General features: G+C 34.4%; 2 protein-coding genes, 1 long non-coding RNA gene and 1 pseudogene across 4 annotated transcripts; 1 reads left to right on the forward strand and 3 right to left on the reverse strand.

The window, feature by feature from the left end:
* Positions 1-3128: 3128 nt before the first annotated feature.
* Positions 3129-3977, reverse strand: LOC108839261 (mitogen-activated protein kinase kinase kinase 20-like). Its single transcript, XM_018612062.2, has one exon. The coding sequence runs from the start codon at positions 3975-3977 to the stop codon at positions 3129-3131; it is 849 nt and encodes a 282-aa protein (XP_018467564.2).
* Positions 3978-7089: 3112 nt separating this feature from the next.
* LOC130512446 (uncharacterized) lies at positions 7090-8070 on the forward strand. Its single transcript, XR_008945962.1, has 2 exons — positions 7090-7463; positions 7624-8070. It is a non-coding gene; the product is annotated as an uncharacterized LOC130512446 (long non-coding RNA).
* Positions 8071-10198: 2128 nt separating this feature from the next.
* Positions 10199-11323, reverse strand: LOC130512644 (uncharacterized). Its single transcript, XM_057010834.1, has 2 exons — positions 10694-11323; positions 10199-10616 (listed from the first exon to the last, which is right to left on the reverse strand). The coding sequence occupies exons 1-2, from the start codon at positions 11088-11090 to the stop codon at positions 10333-10335; spliced, it is 681 nt and encodes a 226-aa protein (XP_056866814.1). The 5' UTR covers positions 11091-11323; the 3' UTR covers positions 10199-10332.
* A 2017-nt stretch (positions 11324-13340) lies between these two features.
* On the reverse strand, positions 13341-16241 carry LOC130495124 (beta-amylase 1, chloroplastic-like; annotated as a pseudogene). Its single transcript, XR_008934399.1, has 4 exons — positions 15650-16241; positions 14751-14961; positions 14519-14629; positions 13341-14439 (listed from the first exon to the last, which is right to left on the reverse strand). The product of XR_008934399.1 is annotated as a beta-amylase 1, chloroplastic-like (transcript).
* Positions 16242-17341: the final 1100 nt, after the last annotated feature.

Consider the following 17341-nt stretch of genomic DNA (forward strand, 5'->3'; position numbering starts at 1 on the left):
AAATTTTGTGACATTGACTGGAACGTCCCTAGCCTGTCATGTAACGCTTCCAGACCTTGGTAAATGGTCGGTCTGTCGGTCATGTTCTTGTTTGATTGTTGGCCGGTGGTTGACCTATGCTTAGAACGGTTCGGGAATGTTAGAAAGACCCTCTTGAAATGTCTGGCCAACACAACTACTTCGACGGTGTGATCCCGTAGTATTCTTTTATTTTGTATTATAAATTTAACTATTATTTTATGAAATTTATGTTTTTTATAAAATATTTTGATTTTCAAAATTTTGTTTTATAATTTAATTATTTTAAAAATGTAAATTATATTGAATATTTTTAATATTACTAAAAATGCGAAAATAAATCGTAAAATCCTCGTAAGATTTACAAAGGTTTTACTAGTAAGAACTGTAAAATCCTAGTAAGGTCTACAAGGTAGTTACAAGGAAATAATTGTAATTTCCTCGTAACTATTAAAATGACATTACTCCCTATGTTTCATATTAAGTGTCACTTTAGCTCATTTTTCTTGTTTCACAAAGAGTGTCATTCTACAATACCAATGTAATTTATACAATCTTTTAGCTCAAAATTAATTGTAAAATGTATTGATCTTATAAATAAAACTATTTATCTAAAATACTATTGGTTAGATATGTGATATTAATGAAAACATAAATGCATTTTAATGAATTTCTTAATATGTGTGAAAAGTGTCTAAATGACACTCTTTGTGAAACGGAGGAAGTATAAGACAAGACTTGTAAATTCATCTTAACATTTACATCTATTTAAATACGGTTTTACAACGAAGTCTAACGAGTGTTTTACATCATACATGCGTTTACGATATTTCCTTTTCTTTTAGGATGAACATGTTTCGTCGTAATATTTACAAAGAAGACTCAAAAATTGATTTAAAATTCAAAACTATATCCAAACTGAATCAAATGCAAAACTAACATAAAAGGCTTGTGAAATTATAGTTAACCCCTTGTGACCAAACAAAAAATCAGAACTTATTTTTATGAATATAGCCCCAGAAAGTTTTCTGAGGCTTCTGAGATCTGAGGCGTCTGAGATATTGTAAGTCGTCTAGACGACGTCAAGGGAAATCATCTGCTATAGTTGATCTTATAAATAATTTATAAATTTTGTAAAAAATATTTTGATAAGTGAAAAATTAAAATCATATAATTATAAATAGTTTTAAGTGATATAAATTAAGATATAATAAAATTGAATTTTTTTCAACATAGATGAGTGAAAATAGTGAATCATAATATTCTTTGGTTTAGGGTTTGACAACATATGTTGTAGTATTGTATGTATTCTTAGGGTTAGATTTTGGAAAACTTAAATGTTTTTTGAAAAATATTTTTTTGTAAACCTATATATGCTTATTTCTGTGTATAGTAAACACTTTTTAAGTTTAATTTGATTTTATGAAGTATTTAGTTAGTTAAATTAGTTTAGGGGTTATGTTTAGGGTCTAGAAGACTTACAAGGAAATCGTCTGGCGATTACTATTATCGGTTAAAAGACTTCTCTGAAAGTTTTCTAACTCCCGCTAAAAATATTTTAGTTTTCCGCTAAAAATATTGAAGTCTTCTAAGCGAATAGTAGATGACTTACTTGAAAGTCTTCTAAATAGAAAATATTTAATTTTATTAGAATTTTTGTCTCCATATATAAAGAAAATTTACATATTCTTTCTCTTTTTCTCAAATGGCTGCAACAAAAATGTAATATTCCTCATTCTAAAACTCTCCAACATCTCTCTAATCTCTTTCAACTTAAATACACAAAACTCTATATCAATTTATTGTTATTTAATGTCTTCTTACTGATTTATTTTGTTTTTGTAGTTTTTCATTACATGGTTCTCATCTTCCACTCTTTTAAAGATATATCTATAAATTAAATTAACCTCTTGTTGCTTAAAGCTCTTACCTTTTGAAAACTATTTTGGTTGTTTTAAGCTTTTATTTTATTTTTGAAGTTTTTCTATGTTTTGAAATAATTTTAATCATTTTGGATATACATGGTTTTTGGTTTTCAGATCTGAGACAGACTTGAAAAACTTCTTTCGAAGACTATATATTTCAGTTTGTGTTTTTTATTTAAATTGATTTTAAATACAAAGACATAATTTATAAATTAAAAAAATGCTTAATTTATTGTAAATGCAAAAATTAAATGTGTAAATAAAAGAAAATACTTAATCTACTATCCATATTGTTTCTGGTGCCACTTGTGAATCAAGAACCGGAGTACCAGATGTAGCAGAACCAACTGAAACTCTGATGAAATTCAGATCAGACAAAGTCTTAGTGCCAGAAAAAAGCCACGCGGAAAGGTTAGATATTGAGAGACCTCTAAAGGGATTATCAAGCTCTTGTCTATTGTTTTGTGGGAAGAGATTTGTACTTGGATTCATTCCGATGCTGATTATGACAGGTTTTCTTTGGTAAGGAGATGGTTTGGAACTGGAACATAAGCAACGGTGAAGGCAAAGGCAATAGGACAATCAAAGTTGGTGATACCATCTCTGTTCTAAGGAAGATGCCTTCCAGAGCTGAAGCAGCTGTTTAACTCTCAACATATTTACTTTCTTTTCTTTTCTTTTCTTTTCTTCTTCTGTGTGTTATCTTCTTGTTATTTCTGAACTAAAGTTAAGATAGATGCTTGCTTGCTTGCTCATCTAAATCAAACAAACTTCACTTGTTCTGAGAGATACATCTTGTTGAATGTGTATCATGTTTTTCTGTTTGACTATTTTAAACTGTGCAATATTGCTCCTATTTGATAGATTTTTACTTATAAGAGAGGTCTCTTTTAAAACATTCCAATGGCGATCACTCAGGCTAAGTGTCTTTTACTTAAAAAATATTCTCTGATATTAAAGACATTAAGTCAAGTACCAAAACATGAATGAAACTGTTCTTTACTGTGCAACAACAATCAAATCAAATCACAAACTCAACTGTTAAATATATACGACTCTCTTTAACAAACGAGACCTAACGGTTGAGAACTCCGCAGATCAAATCTCTAGCTAGGTCTAGGAAGTAGGAACCATCATCATCGGTCTCCTTGTCTTCTACCATAATAATCTCTTGACTCGGTTGATTCAAAGAAAGGGATGTTTCAACAGATCAGCTGAGGTGGGTCTTCGTGAGGGCTGTAACTCCATGCACCGCTTCAAGAAGTGGTTGGCCAACGGAGATACAATTCTCGGAACGCTCCAGCTGTAACATTCTCCCATCTTCACTGGACATCCTCCAAACATCTGAAGCACAACACACCCTAGAGCCCATATGTCAACAGCCGGTCCAACCATCTTCGCTCGGTTAAGTCCCAAAGACTCAGGGGGCATGTACTCCTTTGTACCGCCAGTCAAGGACCTTAGACTCGTACAAGAAGGCTCCTTAGATAGACCGAAGTCAGCAAGCTTGAGATCCCACGGCTCTCCGACAATCTTGGAAGGGAAGAGGAGAACGTTAGCCGGCTTGAGGTCGCAGTGAACGTAGCCGCGAGAGTGAAGAGCGTGGAGTCCTTGAAGGATCATGAGAGCAGCGCGTCGGATCATAACCTCAGGGATTGGTCGGCCACTGAAGTTGGAGATGAAGTCGTGGAGAGTACCTTTGGAGGCAAACTCCATGTACATGTAGCAATGGTCGAGGTTGATCCCTATGTGGAGATGAGGGTTTGTTGTTTGGACGATGCGTGGATGGTTACGAAAACGAAGCATGATCCTATGCTCTTTCTTGAGACTCTCCATGTAAGCTATCGGAGATGATTTCTCAGCGTGTAACCTGTTTTTGGAGTCTCTTATGAGAGCGACCGAACCAAAACCACCTCTGCCAAGAGAACAGACAAACTCTAGTGCTAAAGAAGATTCGCCAACAACATTCGAGGCTTTGCTGTTGTTGTTGTTGTCGTCCTCGTCGTCTCTAATCATCATCATCACCTTTGCCATACTCTGTAGTTAGGGTTTCTGACAGCTCTAATAATTTGTGTATTGTTTTTGGTTTGAGAAACAAGTAATCGAATCAATGATGCTTGGGAGAGGAGTCTCTAGCCTTCTTATTTATAAGTAGCTACTTGAGTACGTTGTTTACTATGTCCTTATCATGTTGTTGTTTATCATGTTTAGTTTTCTTTTTAGTTGCTTTTTTTCCTTTTTTGTTAGTCCTCAAAGTTTCACATGATTTTAAACTCAGATTTGCAATCTAATCTACAAGAAGCTGAGTCTGTGATACGTAGTATTTTTTTTTTTTTTTGTAAAAATAAGTAGGATTTTTTTTTGGTTGTTGTTTAACATGTTTAATTTCCTTTTTAGTTGCTTTTTTCCTTTTTTCTTGTTAGTCCTCAAAGTTTCAATTGTTTTTAGTTAAATTAACTCAGATTTGCAATCTAATTTATAAGAAGCTGAGTCTGTCATACGTAGTATTTCCTTTCTCTGTTCTTGTTTATCATGTTTAATTTCCTTTTTAGTTTTATCTTTTCCTTTTTCTTATTTCTCAAAATTAAAACTGATTTTATTTTCAATTGGTCACAGTTTATAACCAACCACTACAAGAAAACAACACTTTGGCGAGGAAAATTAACGAGGAAATAAAATCCTCGTAAAATTACGTCGACTTTACGAGGAAATTACAAAGAAAGAACAAAACGTCGTTATTTCCTCGTAAAGTAACGAAGAAAACATTTCCTCGTTAAAACAACGTAAAGTTACGTGGTTTTAACGAGGAAATTCTCTTTCCTCGTTAAAACCACGTAAAGCTTGCATCATCTTTACGAGGAAATGAGGAAATAGAGTTTCCTCGTAAACACAACGTAAATTCGCGTCTTCTTTACGAGGAAATGTTTTACGTGATTTTAACGAGGAATACTAAAGCACATTTGTTTTTGCTACCTACCTATTCCTCGCAAATTCCTCGCAAAAGTTCAATATAAATATGGAAGTTTCAACATCATTTTAAACACACCAATATTGAGGTTTGAGGTTTGGAATGAAGAGTAGAAGATAAGAAAGATGGTATTTGTGGTTTGGGGTTTTAGATTTTAAACACACCAACATCGTTTATTTCCTCGTAATTTCTTCGTGGGTTTACGAGGTTTTAACGAGATATTTTGTCTAAACCCCTAACCCCTAAACCCCAAATCCCATCTTTCTTCTATTTTGTCTAAATCCCAAACTCCAAACCCCATTAATAATTTTATAATTTTCAAAATATTATATTTTCAAATCTTCAAAAGATTGTATTTTTGTTGCAAAATAAATAATTTGATTTTGTATAAGTTTATATTAGAAAGAAGAGATTGATATTAGAAGTTAAAGAATTGTGGTTTTAAATTTTGAGTTTTGAAATTTGGAATGAAGAGTAGAAGATAAGAAAGATGGTGTTTGTGGTTTGGGGTTTTAGATTTTAGGCGTTTAGAAAGCATACCTCGTTAATTCCTCGTAGTTAACGAGGAAATAACGACGAAAATAAAAAAAAAGCAAATGCGAGCCTCGTTAATTCCACGTAAGACGAAATCGTCGTAAAGACCTCGTAAGCTTACGTGGAATTACCGAGGCCCGTCGTTTATTTCTTCGTAATTTCCTCGTTGGTTTACGAGGTTTTAACGAGATATTTTGTCTAAACCCCTAAACCCTAAACCCCAAACCCCATCTTTCTTCTATTTTGTCTAAAGCCCAAACTCCAAACCCCATTAATAATTTTATAATTTTCAAAAGATTATATTTTATCATTTTCAAAAGATTATATTTTCAAATCTTCAAAAGATTATATTTTTGTTGCAAAATAAATAATTTGATTTTGTATAAGTTTATATTAGAAAGAAGAGATTGATATTAGAAGTTAAAGAATTGTGGTTTTAAATTTTGAGTTTTGAAATTTGGAATGAAGAGTAGAAGATAAGAAAGATGGTGTTTGTGGTTTGGGGTTTTAGATTTTAGGCGTTTAGAAATCATACCTTGTTGATTCCTGTAGTTAACGAGGAAATAACGACGAAAAAAAATGTGAGCCTCGTTAATTCCACGTAAGACGAAATCGTCGTAAAGGCCTCGTAAGCTTACGTGGAATTACCGAGACCCGTCTTTTATTTCCTCGTAATTTCCTCGTAGGTTTACGAGGTTTTAACGAGATATTTTGTCTAAACCCCTAAACCCTAAACCCCAAACCCCATCTTTCTTCTATTTTGTCTAAATCCTAAACTCCAAACCCCATTAATAATTTTATAATTCTCAAAAGATTATATTTTCAAATCTTCAAAAGATTATATTTTTTTTGCAAAATAAATAATTTGATTTTGTATAAGTTTATATTAGAAAGAAGAGATTGATATTAGAAGTTAAAGAATTGTGGTTTTAAATTTTGAGTTTTGAAATTTGGAATGAAGAGTAGAAGATAAGAAAGATGGTGTTTGTGGTTTGGGGTTTTAGATTTTAGGCGTTTAGAAATCATACCTCGTTAATTCCTCGTAGTTAACGAGGAAATAACGACGAAAAAAAAAATGTGAGCCTCGTTAATTCCACGTAAGACGAAATCGTCGTAAATGCCTCGTAAGCTTACGTGGAATTACCGAGGCCCGTCTTTTATTTCCTCGTAATTTCCTCGTGGGTTTACGAGGTTTTAACGAGATATTTTGTCTAAACCCCTAAACCATAAACCCCAAACCCCATCTTTCTTCTATTTTGTCTAAATCCCAAACTCCAAACCCCATTAATAATTTATAATTTTGAAAAGATTATATTTTCAAATATTCAAAAGATTATATTTTTGTTGCAAAATAAATAATTTGATTTTGTATAAGTTTATATTAGAAAGAAGAGATTGATATTAGAAGTTAAAGAATTTTGGTTTTAAAATTTGAGTCTTGAAATGTTAAGAAGATTATATTTTCAAATCTTCAAAAGATTATATTTTTGTTGCAAAATAGAAAATTTAAATAAATAATTTGATTTTGTATAAAGTTATATTAGAAAGAAGAGATTGATATTAGAAGTTAAAGAATTGTGGTTTTAAATTTTGAGTTTTGAAATGTTAAGAAGATATTGAGGTTAAAGGAAGATATGTTGTAATATATGAAGTAGAATATAAGAAAGATGGGGTTTAGGGTTTGGGGTTTGGGGTTTCTGATTTTAGAGGTTTAGAAATTTACCTCGTTAAAAACTCGTAATTTACGAGGCATTTACGAGGACCAGAAAGACGGGCCTCGCTTATTCGTCGTTGGATTTGGGACGGGCCTCGCAATTTCCTCGTAAGTTTACGAGGATTTTACGAGGAAATAAAAGACGGGCCTCATTAATTCCTCGTAAAGCTACAAGGAAATTGCGACGCCTTCGTAAGTTATATATACAACCCAAACCTCACACTCTGCATTCGTCCCAACTTCCTCTCCAATTCCTCCCCATTTCCTCTCCAACTCCTCTCCCATTCCTCTCTCCTTCGAAATGGTAATTTCCTCGCTCCCCATAATTAGTTTAGTATATTAGGTGGTTAGTTTAGGGAATTTAGATAGGTTTATGGAATTTATGTTCGTTAGATAGATTTTTAAATTATTGATGATAGATTTTTTATTATTGATGATCATAAACTCAAAAATATATTTTGCAGGTTCGCAAGAACATGCTTACTGCTCACTACAGAGACATGTTCGGTGAGCCTGGTAGTCAGTTAGACCCTCCAGGTTCTTCTTCAGGTGCCGGCGGTTCCGTGTGAGTGGACTCGAGGCCTTCATCGACGTTATAGCGGCCACAAATCCGGAATGAGAAACTTTGTTGAGGAACATGAAACAACAAAATCTCATTCCAGGCGAGTCATCGGGCACACATGACGAGGAGGATGTTATGAGGAGGAGCAAGGAATTCTACGAGGCGATGAACGGGCCTTAGTTTTTTTCGATTTATGTATTATAAAATCCAAAACTTATTTATATATAAAATATTTTGTTGCATTTGAATTTTATTTAAAATTTATTTATAAACCACAAATATATAAATATTTTTACTAAATTAAATTAATAATTATTAAATTTATCAATATTATTTATTAATTCAAAAATTCGCATTATACGAGTTATTTACGTCGAAAGCTAACCGAGGAATTTACGAAGAATATTTTACGAGGTATTTACGAGAAAAGCTTTTCAAGGAATCTACGTGGAGTTTACGAGGAATATATTTCAAGGAAGTTACATCAAATTTACGAGGATTTCTTTTCAAGGAAATTACGTGTAAGTAACGACGAATGCATCGCGTGGTTTCTACGAGGAAAGCCCGCGAGGATTTTACGAGGAAATGCGGCGAGGAACTTACGACGAAATCTTTACTTCGTTTTTACGAGGAAATGGTTGTCTCGCTACTTTACGAGGAAATGGCGACGAAATGTGTGTTACGACGGACGATAAACGACGAAACCCATTTCCTCGTTAATTCCTCGTAAACTTCCTTTTACGAGGAATTAACGAGGAAATTAGCCCTCGTTAAATATTTGTTTTCTTGTAGTGAACAGAGCGGCAATGAATGTGGTTCAACTGGTCTTCAGTTTACTTTCCTTGTTTGATCTTAACATGGCTTATGAACTTTTGTTTGTACCAATAAATGTTCTACTTCCACAAAATCTATCTTGTTAAAAAAAAGTACATATATAGAATATCCCTTAGTTTTCAGTGTTATTTACAATTGTATGCCACTGAGAATTAAATTAAATTTCCTATTTTAATTATTGTCTTTTTCAGTTATATTAATGTGTTTCTTTTTCTTTCTTATTTTAATGTTTGTCTTTTTCAATTAGATTAATGTGTTTTTTTCTTTATATTTTAATGTTTGTTTTTAGTTAAATTAATGTATTTTTTTTTATTCTTCAACAATTAATGATATTTTAAAGTTGTCTTTTTTTTGTCAACTTAAATTTGTCTAAACTATGTGAAAATAAAAAAAATAGTCAAAAGTAAACATATAAAGTAGATAAACAATAATCAAATACCAAAAATATTTAAAATATATATTTATTCTCATCCAAATATTGAAGTTCAACCTGTTTTTTAAAATTTTTAATTTAGGTATTATATGTTTTGAGAAATTTAAAGTATATATAAATTTTGAAAATTTTATAATAATTAAAACGGGTTATCCGTATCCGAACCGAACCCGCAAATACCCGAATCAAACCGAAACCAAAATTTATAAGTATTTGAATGTTGCTGAAATCTTTAAACTCAAGAATCTCAAACCCAAATAGATTTTAACCGAATCAGTGGGTATCCAAATACACATCCTTAACATAGTCAATATAAAACGATCAAGTATTACAAATACATCATTTAGTCTAAATAAATAAAAACTAAAACAAAAACTAATACACGTACGGTCGCACGGGTCAAGATATAGTCTTATTTTAATTCATAATCATTAGCTCAGTATACATGTCTAAATTACAAACCTTTAAACCGGCTCAATAAATCACATTCGTCGTAATACTTCTATTAATTCATCGTAATACTTCTATTACGACTAATTAACAAGAAACATGACCCTTATAAAAGATATATCAAGATTTATACGAAATCAATAAAAAAGAGATTTATATGAAATCAAAATTATGTGAAAGAACGTTGAAAGATACGAATATCATAATACAAACCAATATTCTTGAAAATTAATGTGTTAAAATGGACGAAATAATTGGTTTTATTATTAAAGTGTATAACAACCATGTTTTTTTGACTAACATATAACAAAAATGGTTGTATAAAGTATACTGAAAAATATATATTATGGGTCTTAGGTGCACTTTCGGCTACCAAGCTAAAATTTAACTCATGGTATGGGTAAATACGTCTTCAGAAAGAAATTGCATTTTGGCGTTTTGGTCGAACTTGGAGACGCTCAACAATTGTTTTTTTTTTTGAAAAGGCATCAACAATGTTTTGCGGAAGTACATTTGTTTTTTTGTTGTTTCTGTTTGGTTTCTAAATTTAAGTTAAATCGAAAACCGGACTGCACAGAAATTTAGAAGTTATGTGTGTATAGTGGTGAGTAACTGGTATGAGCAGATTAAGAGACATCAAAGTTACTTTAACCTCTGAAATGGTTCATGATCATTATTGCAGAATGATTGTATTTTACACAAAAGCAGATGATTTATAAACTTATTTTTTTGTGTCTTCATGTGCTTTTCAACCTTGTAGTAGTAGTACTATAACTTGTATTTCCAATATTTAAAGATAAACAAACCAAAAGAGAAATAATATGACATTGTTGATCAAAGATTCTCTGACAAGTGAGAGATATCATCACTGTTGCAGGAAGACTGTTTTAAGTGTTATGTACATTCCACACATTTGGTCTTTAAAATCATCAGATTCATTGATGCAAACGATGCTCTTTTCTTCTTATTCTTCCTGCTTCCTAGAATCCTCAGACTCTGTCTAAGTAAATCAATCTCTCTTTCCTTCTCATACTTTTCTCTATCCATCAATGCTATTTTCTCTTTTAATGTTTCAATGGTATTTTCCTTAACTTTAACTTCATCTCTCAGCCCCTCCACTGTCTTAACTGCTTCTTCTTCACCTTTGCCCTCAAGTTGCCTTTGCATTATTGCCTCTCCTACAAGAAACCCACTTTCAGAGAGCAATACTTTATCAAAATAAAAACTGAAATTTAAGTTGAAGTTTTTTTTTTACCAGAAGAGGAGGAAGTTGTGTGGATGATGAGATGATCAAGCTCATTCTTGATAGCTAAATAAAGTTGTTTCCATTTCTCCACGGCTTCATCTCTCACTGCTCTCTCCACACACATCTCCTCAACAACCCATTTCCAGTACTCTCTCTCCTCTGTTGTTGTTGTCTTTGCTTCCTCTTTCTCCTCCACTTTCTTCCTTAGCCTCTTCACTTGCTCTCTAAGCTTTTCTCTCTCTTTCCCCCACTCTCTCTCTGCCTCTCTAAGTTTATCAAACATCACTTTCTCACTCTCATCCGTTCCTCTTCTTATGTGTCTTCTTCCTCTGCTTCTCTCAGTTGAAGTCTCCTTCTTGACACTTCTCATACTAGGCCTCTCTTGCTTGCTTGTGCAACCACCCATGTCTAATTGTGGATGTTTCTTCTAAGGATATGAACAAAGAATGTTAATGGAAGGGTCTCTCTCCGGAATGTGTGTTCTTATTTAACTTGTGATGTAGAGAGGCGCCTCTTCATTCAATGAAGAGAAGTCATAATTGTGAGTGAAGAAGCTCCACCTGTACTACTCTACCATATTTATATAAGGCCTCCAAAAAAGCATCTCACAACAGTAATTTCTCTAGCTTTCTTTTCACTCACATGTGTAATACACTACAGTAAAAAAGTATATTGAACTTGATGGGAGAAGGAATAAATTAAGAGACGAGTGATGGGAGATGTCAGAAAAGAAGTGTAAATAGTGTTGAGAGGATTAGGTATAAGGACATGGAAAACTACAACACCATATTCTCATCCATTTACCAATCAATGGTGTGGGCTTTCTATGTTTTTTTCACATGGTCCACTTCAAAACTAGTTGGATTCGTCCCTCTCTCTCTATAAACTCTAGATAATCTATACTCCAATTCATATATACTTTATAAGTCTTCACTTCGTATTACTCATCAGTTTCCTTAGTCACAAGTCCACAAAAAAAGGAGACAACTTAGTGTAGATCTCATATTAAGAGGTCAATAGACATACCTGTTTTTGGGTGGCTCAAGGGACGAATCAATCATATGAAGGAAGAGACAAAAGTTAGACTGTTGTCTAATCATGACTTTATTCATATGAATAGTTTATAGATGGATATTTAGGTTTTACAGCCACATAATCAATTAAAACGATTAGGTTGGTCCCATGATATTTATTTGTGGGAATTAGAATTTAGTGTGTTTTTTTGGCTGGTTTAAGCTGTCCCTTCACGTGAACTTCCGTCTTAATATGGTTCTCTGTCTTTATTTTTTTTCCATTAATTAGAAGAAACATTAATTATTACTTGGTGTTTTGTCTCCATAATTTTGGTCATTCTTTTGGTGAAAACATCAATTGATGACTTGGAAAAGCACTGAAGCAGCTAAGAGTTCATTTACTTTTAGTGGCACAGTAAATGAAAGGGATAAATGTGCTGGTTTTGTGTGTTTCTGATTTCTCCATATTGTAAAGAATGGACACAGTAAACTATACTTCCTCCGTTTCATATTAAGTGTCGTTGTAGAGATTTTTTTTCGTTGCAAAATAAGTGTTGTTTTAGCATTTAAATGCAGAATTTATTAACTTTGTTCTGTATTTTATTTTTCTATTGGTTGAGATGTATGGGTAATGATGTTTTGTATCGAAAATATGTAAAATTTAATGATTTCTTAATCTATGTGCACAACTCTAAAATGACACTTTTTCAGAAAGAGAGAGAGTAGTAACCTATAAGATCATTGTTAGTAGCTATTTTTCCTTCTTAGCAGCTTTTTGTTTATATGAAGATTTCAAATCCGATAAGTGATGTTGGCCGGTTCAAACTCCCATCCTTCACAACTTTGATTAAAGTTAGTTTTGTTTACTTCACCTAATTTATTGATAACGACAAAATAACAAAAAACCATGTGTTACAACATGTAAACAAATGAGATGGAGAAAGTTTGACACAGCAATTAGCAGATCCACCATCCATTCCAGCTCGCTGCAAAACACTACTGCATACTCTTTTTACAGAAGTTTTCGGCGTCTTTACAATTGAAGCTACATGCACACTGCACACACCCTTTAGAGGAGGCCCAAATAATCTTTAGCCAAACCGTTGAAGAGAAACTTCACCAAGTCCTCAGAAGAAAATGTTCTGAAAATTATTAGTGATAACGAAAATACTTGCTTACAAAGGAAATGTCGGCTAGGCGTGAAGAAAACAATTTAACTAAACACTGGTAAAAACTGAAAGAAAACAAATCCTGACTCAACAAGAGAGACTAATTTTTTTTTTGGGACAAACAACAAGAGAGACCAAATTAATATTATATTTCTGTTCAGTTAAATGAGAAGAAAACAAAACTGACTATCACACAAAAAAGAAAACAAAGAAAACCAAAATTTATGTCTGAATTAGAGATGAACATAATGAAATATTTTTTGTCTCTTTTAGCTATTTTTCCTTAGATTGGGCATTGGATGTGTAGATTTTTACTTCAGTTTGTATCACCGCATCGAAAACATTCCGGATTTTCAGTTTTGACTATTACACAAACACTGCAAAGACACTCACAAAGTCACAAGCAAAACCAAGATGTCAACTTTTTGCAGGTATTCAACGCACATTAATGGTAGATTTTTAAAATATTTTCATATGACTTTTATTATTAAGTAAAAGACTGAAATCATCTTCCTCATGCTATTATATAAGAACAAAAAGAAGAAAACATATACATATTATTCTAGTATGTATCAGAAATAGTACAAACGCCACAACCCTGAGCCAAAAAACCACAGCTATGGCCCATAATCATTTTTTATACCGCCGATACATACACAACCTTAGCCTAAACATCTTTTCGGCATCATCATAGTAATCATGTCATCACATCGCATACAAACATAAACCATTGGGTCGAACCATGCCACAATCTCTCTTTCTAGTGAGTGAGAGCCACTGCAGCTTCTTGAACCAGAGGCTGAGTAACATGCACAAAATGCTCAGCTTCACGCTCCACTTCTTCCCGACACCTATCAGAGTCTCTCCCTTCACCCATTTTTTTCACAAACCCTACAAACTTCCCCCAGTTATCCGCCTTAAACAGCTCCGGGTTCATCCTCAGGTACGTAAACGCACACATCTCTCTGTTTTCTCCCTCTTGGTTCTGATCAAAGCTCAGTGCAGACGCCTTGAGAATCTGCTCGTGTGCGTAGTCATCGTACCTAGGCAATGCGTTTTCACCAGCCAGAGGAACTTCTGCAGCTAGAGTAGCTAGAGCCACCTGGTTCACTAGCTTCTCTGGTGCACAAAGCGCGTCTTGAGGCTGCTCGTGGTCTCTCATCTCGATGCACGTGAAGTTGAATATGGCGTTGTGTCTGGCTAGCATTTGAGCGATCGGGAGGTATCCGTCTCTGAACCTAGTGTTGTAGTATCCTGCTGTGAGCTCAGGGGCGTGAGAGCGTGTCCCGTAGTGCCAGTGGATTCCAGCGACTTTGACCGAGATTTTGACACCTGTGTCTTGGAATATCGATTTGGCTGAGGAAAGGATACGCTCGCCGTGATCCAGCAACATCTGGGAGTACCACGTGAGGAAGAACTCTCCGTACTCTGTGTTCCAACCACCGTCTTCTTTTTTGAAGAACTGAGTGTCTTCTGGCCAGTTATTGTAGTGGCCAGCATCGGTAGGGCCAGTACCACCCCACTCTGGCTTTCCATAAGCTTCAGCTGCTGCTTTCAAGCTGCTCAACGAGTACTGCATCAATCATAACAAGTAAAACAGTTTGAGTATTACATTCATTTTAAAACGAATAAGGGGCTGTTGTGTTAAGTACCTTGTCATAGCACTGGAAGGCTCCAATCCCCGGGAACCTCCATGTTCCGTCTTGCTCGGGGTATGAAGGATAACGCAGCTCTCCTGCGGGTCCCATTCCCACTTGGATTTCCTGGAAAACGAATTCAATCGAAACTCAAAATCATTCAGAACATAGTAGAGAAACGGAGAAAGTCAAAGAGGTATGCTTGAATATGAAAAAACAAAAATGAGTTACAAGAAGTTGGAATTACCACAATGGTGTCTCCGAGAAGATGCTTGAAGTTGTCTCTGAAAGCACGCATGAAATCGGAATAGCATTGCACGGGTGTTCTACCTTTGAGAACAGGGAGCGTATCAGCGCCAAGTGAGATATACTCGTGGTTCCTTCTTCCCCACTGATCAGTGTATGCAAGATCTGGATCCTTGTCAACCTCTTCAACAACCCACTGAGGCAGAGGAATACTGGAGACAAAAAAAACATACAGATTATCAATCAGAACACAGACAAACTAATTGGCGAATGATAAAACACATAAGACATGAACCAACTCTCTCCCAAGGACAAGAAATCATTCATTCATTCGTTAGTTTGTTCAACTTGTCTGGTCCATCTAAAGGAAACGTCTTTGACTACCAACATCAAATCCTTTGTAATCAAATAATGAAAGAGACGTAAAACAAACAACAAGAAAACAAAAAAGGCCTAAAAACGAGGGAGAAAACGACGAACAATTCACTCAAATCTTTTAATCTTTTTAATAAAAGACGCTCACGTCACGTAACAAACAAGAAGATGTGTGGCTCATATAGATTCTTGAACCTATCACTCTCCTCTAGAAAATTGTCTCGTCACGTGTCGACGCGACTCCCGTGCACGTTACTCCTCCTTTAATCAATGAAAAGTTCTACAAAATGATTTATTTAAAAATCGGTATAGGCGTCCAAAAAATCGGTCTAGACACCCGCATAAACAATAATCCTCTATAAAACGCTTAATCACCGCCTAGCGATTTTTAGAACATTGTAATCAAAAGACATAACAGCCTGAACCTTGACTACTCAAAAGACTCTTCCTAATCGAAACTAAACTCTCTGTAAATCCAATCCAAGTACAAACAAAGATAAAAGAAATGCAATATTTACTACTTACGTGACAGAGTCACCAACGTTACCCCGCACTGATGACGACATAACAGCCTGAACCTTTAGTCCAACCTTCTTCGCCATCTCAAGCAACTCATTATAACCTCCCCAGTTATAAGCCCCAGGAGCTTCTCTCTCCACCAAACCCCCCACACGTCGATCATGATCCCTTCAACACCAGCACTCTTCAACGCCTGAAGACTCGCTCTCATCGCCTTCCTCCGATTCACCGTGTTCCCCATCGTCACGCTATCAAGCGGCATCATCACGAACACCGGAACTCCTCCTCCTCCTCCCCTCTCCTTCTCTCCTCCGATCCCTCCTTCCTTGTACGTCCTCTGCTCCTCCTCCACCGCGAAGGCTTTACACGCCACGGACAGATCCGCTCGCCTCGCTCCCAGAACCGGGCTCATCGGCGGAGATACGTTTCTGTTCGTATTGTAATTCATGTTCATCGATATAGGCATCCTCGCCGACGGTGGTGAAACGGATAGCGACGATTCAACAGTTGGTGCGGTCATTTCGCCGGACTGGATCGGAGTTCCGGCGAGAGATCCGAGCTGATGCGTTAGATTAAACGCCATTTTCTCTCTCTTTCTCTGATAATTTCCCGAGAAAATAAAAACGATCGTTAGGATGACAAATTGGTTTCCCTCTGTTGATTCAGAAGCTTTGAGTTTTTTATGTGACGGAAGAGATCTGGAGAAGGAAGAGGGGAAGATATTTATAGGAATTATTAAAAAGATAAGATTAAAATAATATATTAGATGAAGTCGGTCATTTCTCGACACGTGAGAAACGTACGATGTGGATAAAGACACGATTTTGGATTAGAGTCAGAATGGACGGTGTTGTGAACAGTGCGCGTGAACTTTCCAGCTGACGCGCTTATAACCTCACAATACATTTTGTGGTCTATAGATCCTTTATATTAGGGACCATAATAATTATTTTTTCGTTTTTATTGGTAAATTACAATAAGTCCATGACTTTTTGTTTCTTACACGGTTTATACAGGTGAGGGTGCCTTTTTTTTTCTTGAAAGAAAACGGGGATAGTGATGGTTACTTGCTATTACTATATAACGTTTTCTTTCAGGAAACATACGTTTCAAATTGGATACTTTGCAATTTGCACAACCCTTTGATTGATTTTGGCTTGTAATGGTATAAAATGAAGAGGTGCTTTTGCGTGAGATAATATTTTAATATGCATATACAACTTTGAGCAACAAATAAGATAGCATGACATGATACTTCAGTGGTAAAAAATGTCAGTTGCATGAAGTAGAGTGCTACGTAATTGATATCATTTGTCAAATTATTTAGATTTATTATTTCATATGGGATGTTACAGGAACTAAAGAAATATACGGAGTATTTGATCTTAGATCGAGATCTAAATAATACACTTGTTTGTTAATCTAAGTATCACATTTTTTTTTAAATTTGCGTTCAACATAACTTATAAACTGTTGGTTTTACTAAAAGAATTCATGTATATTTTTGATGTTTTGTAATTTACATAGAATATAAATATATTATTTTATAACATAGATGTTTGATAATAGTTTTTTGTTTGTACATAAATATTTTATTAAAAAACTTATAACTTGATGCAATTTGATGTAATTATGTTATTCATATATTAACATGTTTTTTTGTTTTTTTTAAAATGAAACAACATGCTTATTTTTTTA

Source organism: Raphanus sativus, chromosome 5 (genome assembly GCF_000801105.2).
Source record: "Raphanus sativus cultivar WK10039 chromosome 5, ASM80110v3, whole genome shotgun sequence".
Classification (NCBI taxonomy): Eukaryota; Viridiplantae; Streptophyta; class Magnoliopsida; order Brassicales; family Brassicaceae; genus Raphanus; species Raphanus sativus.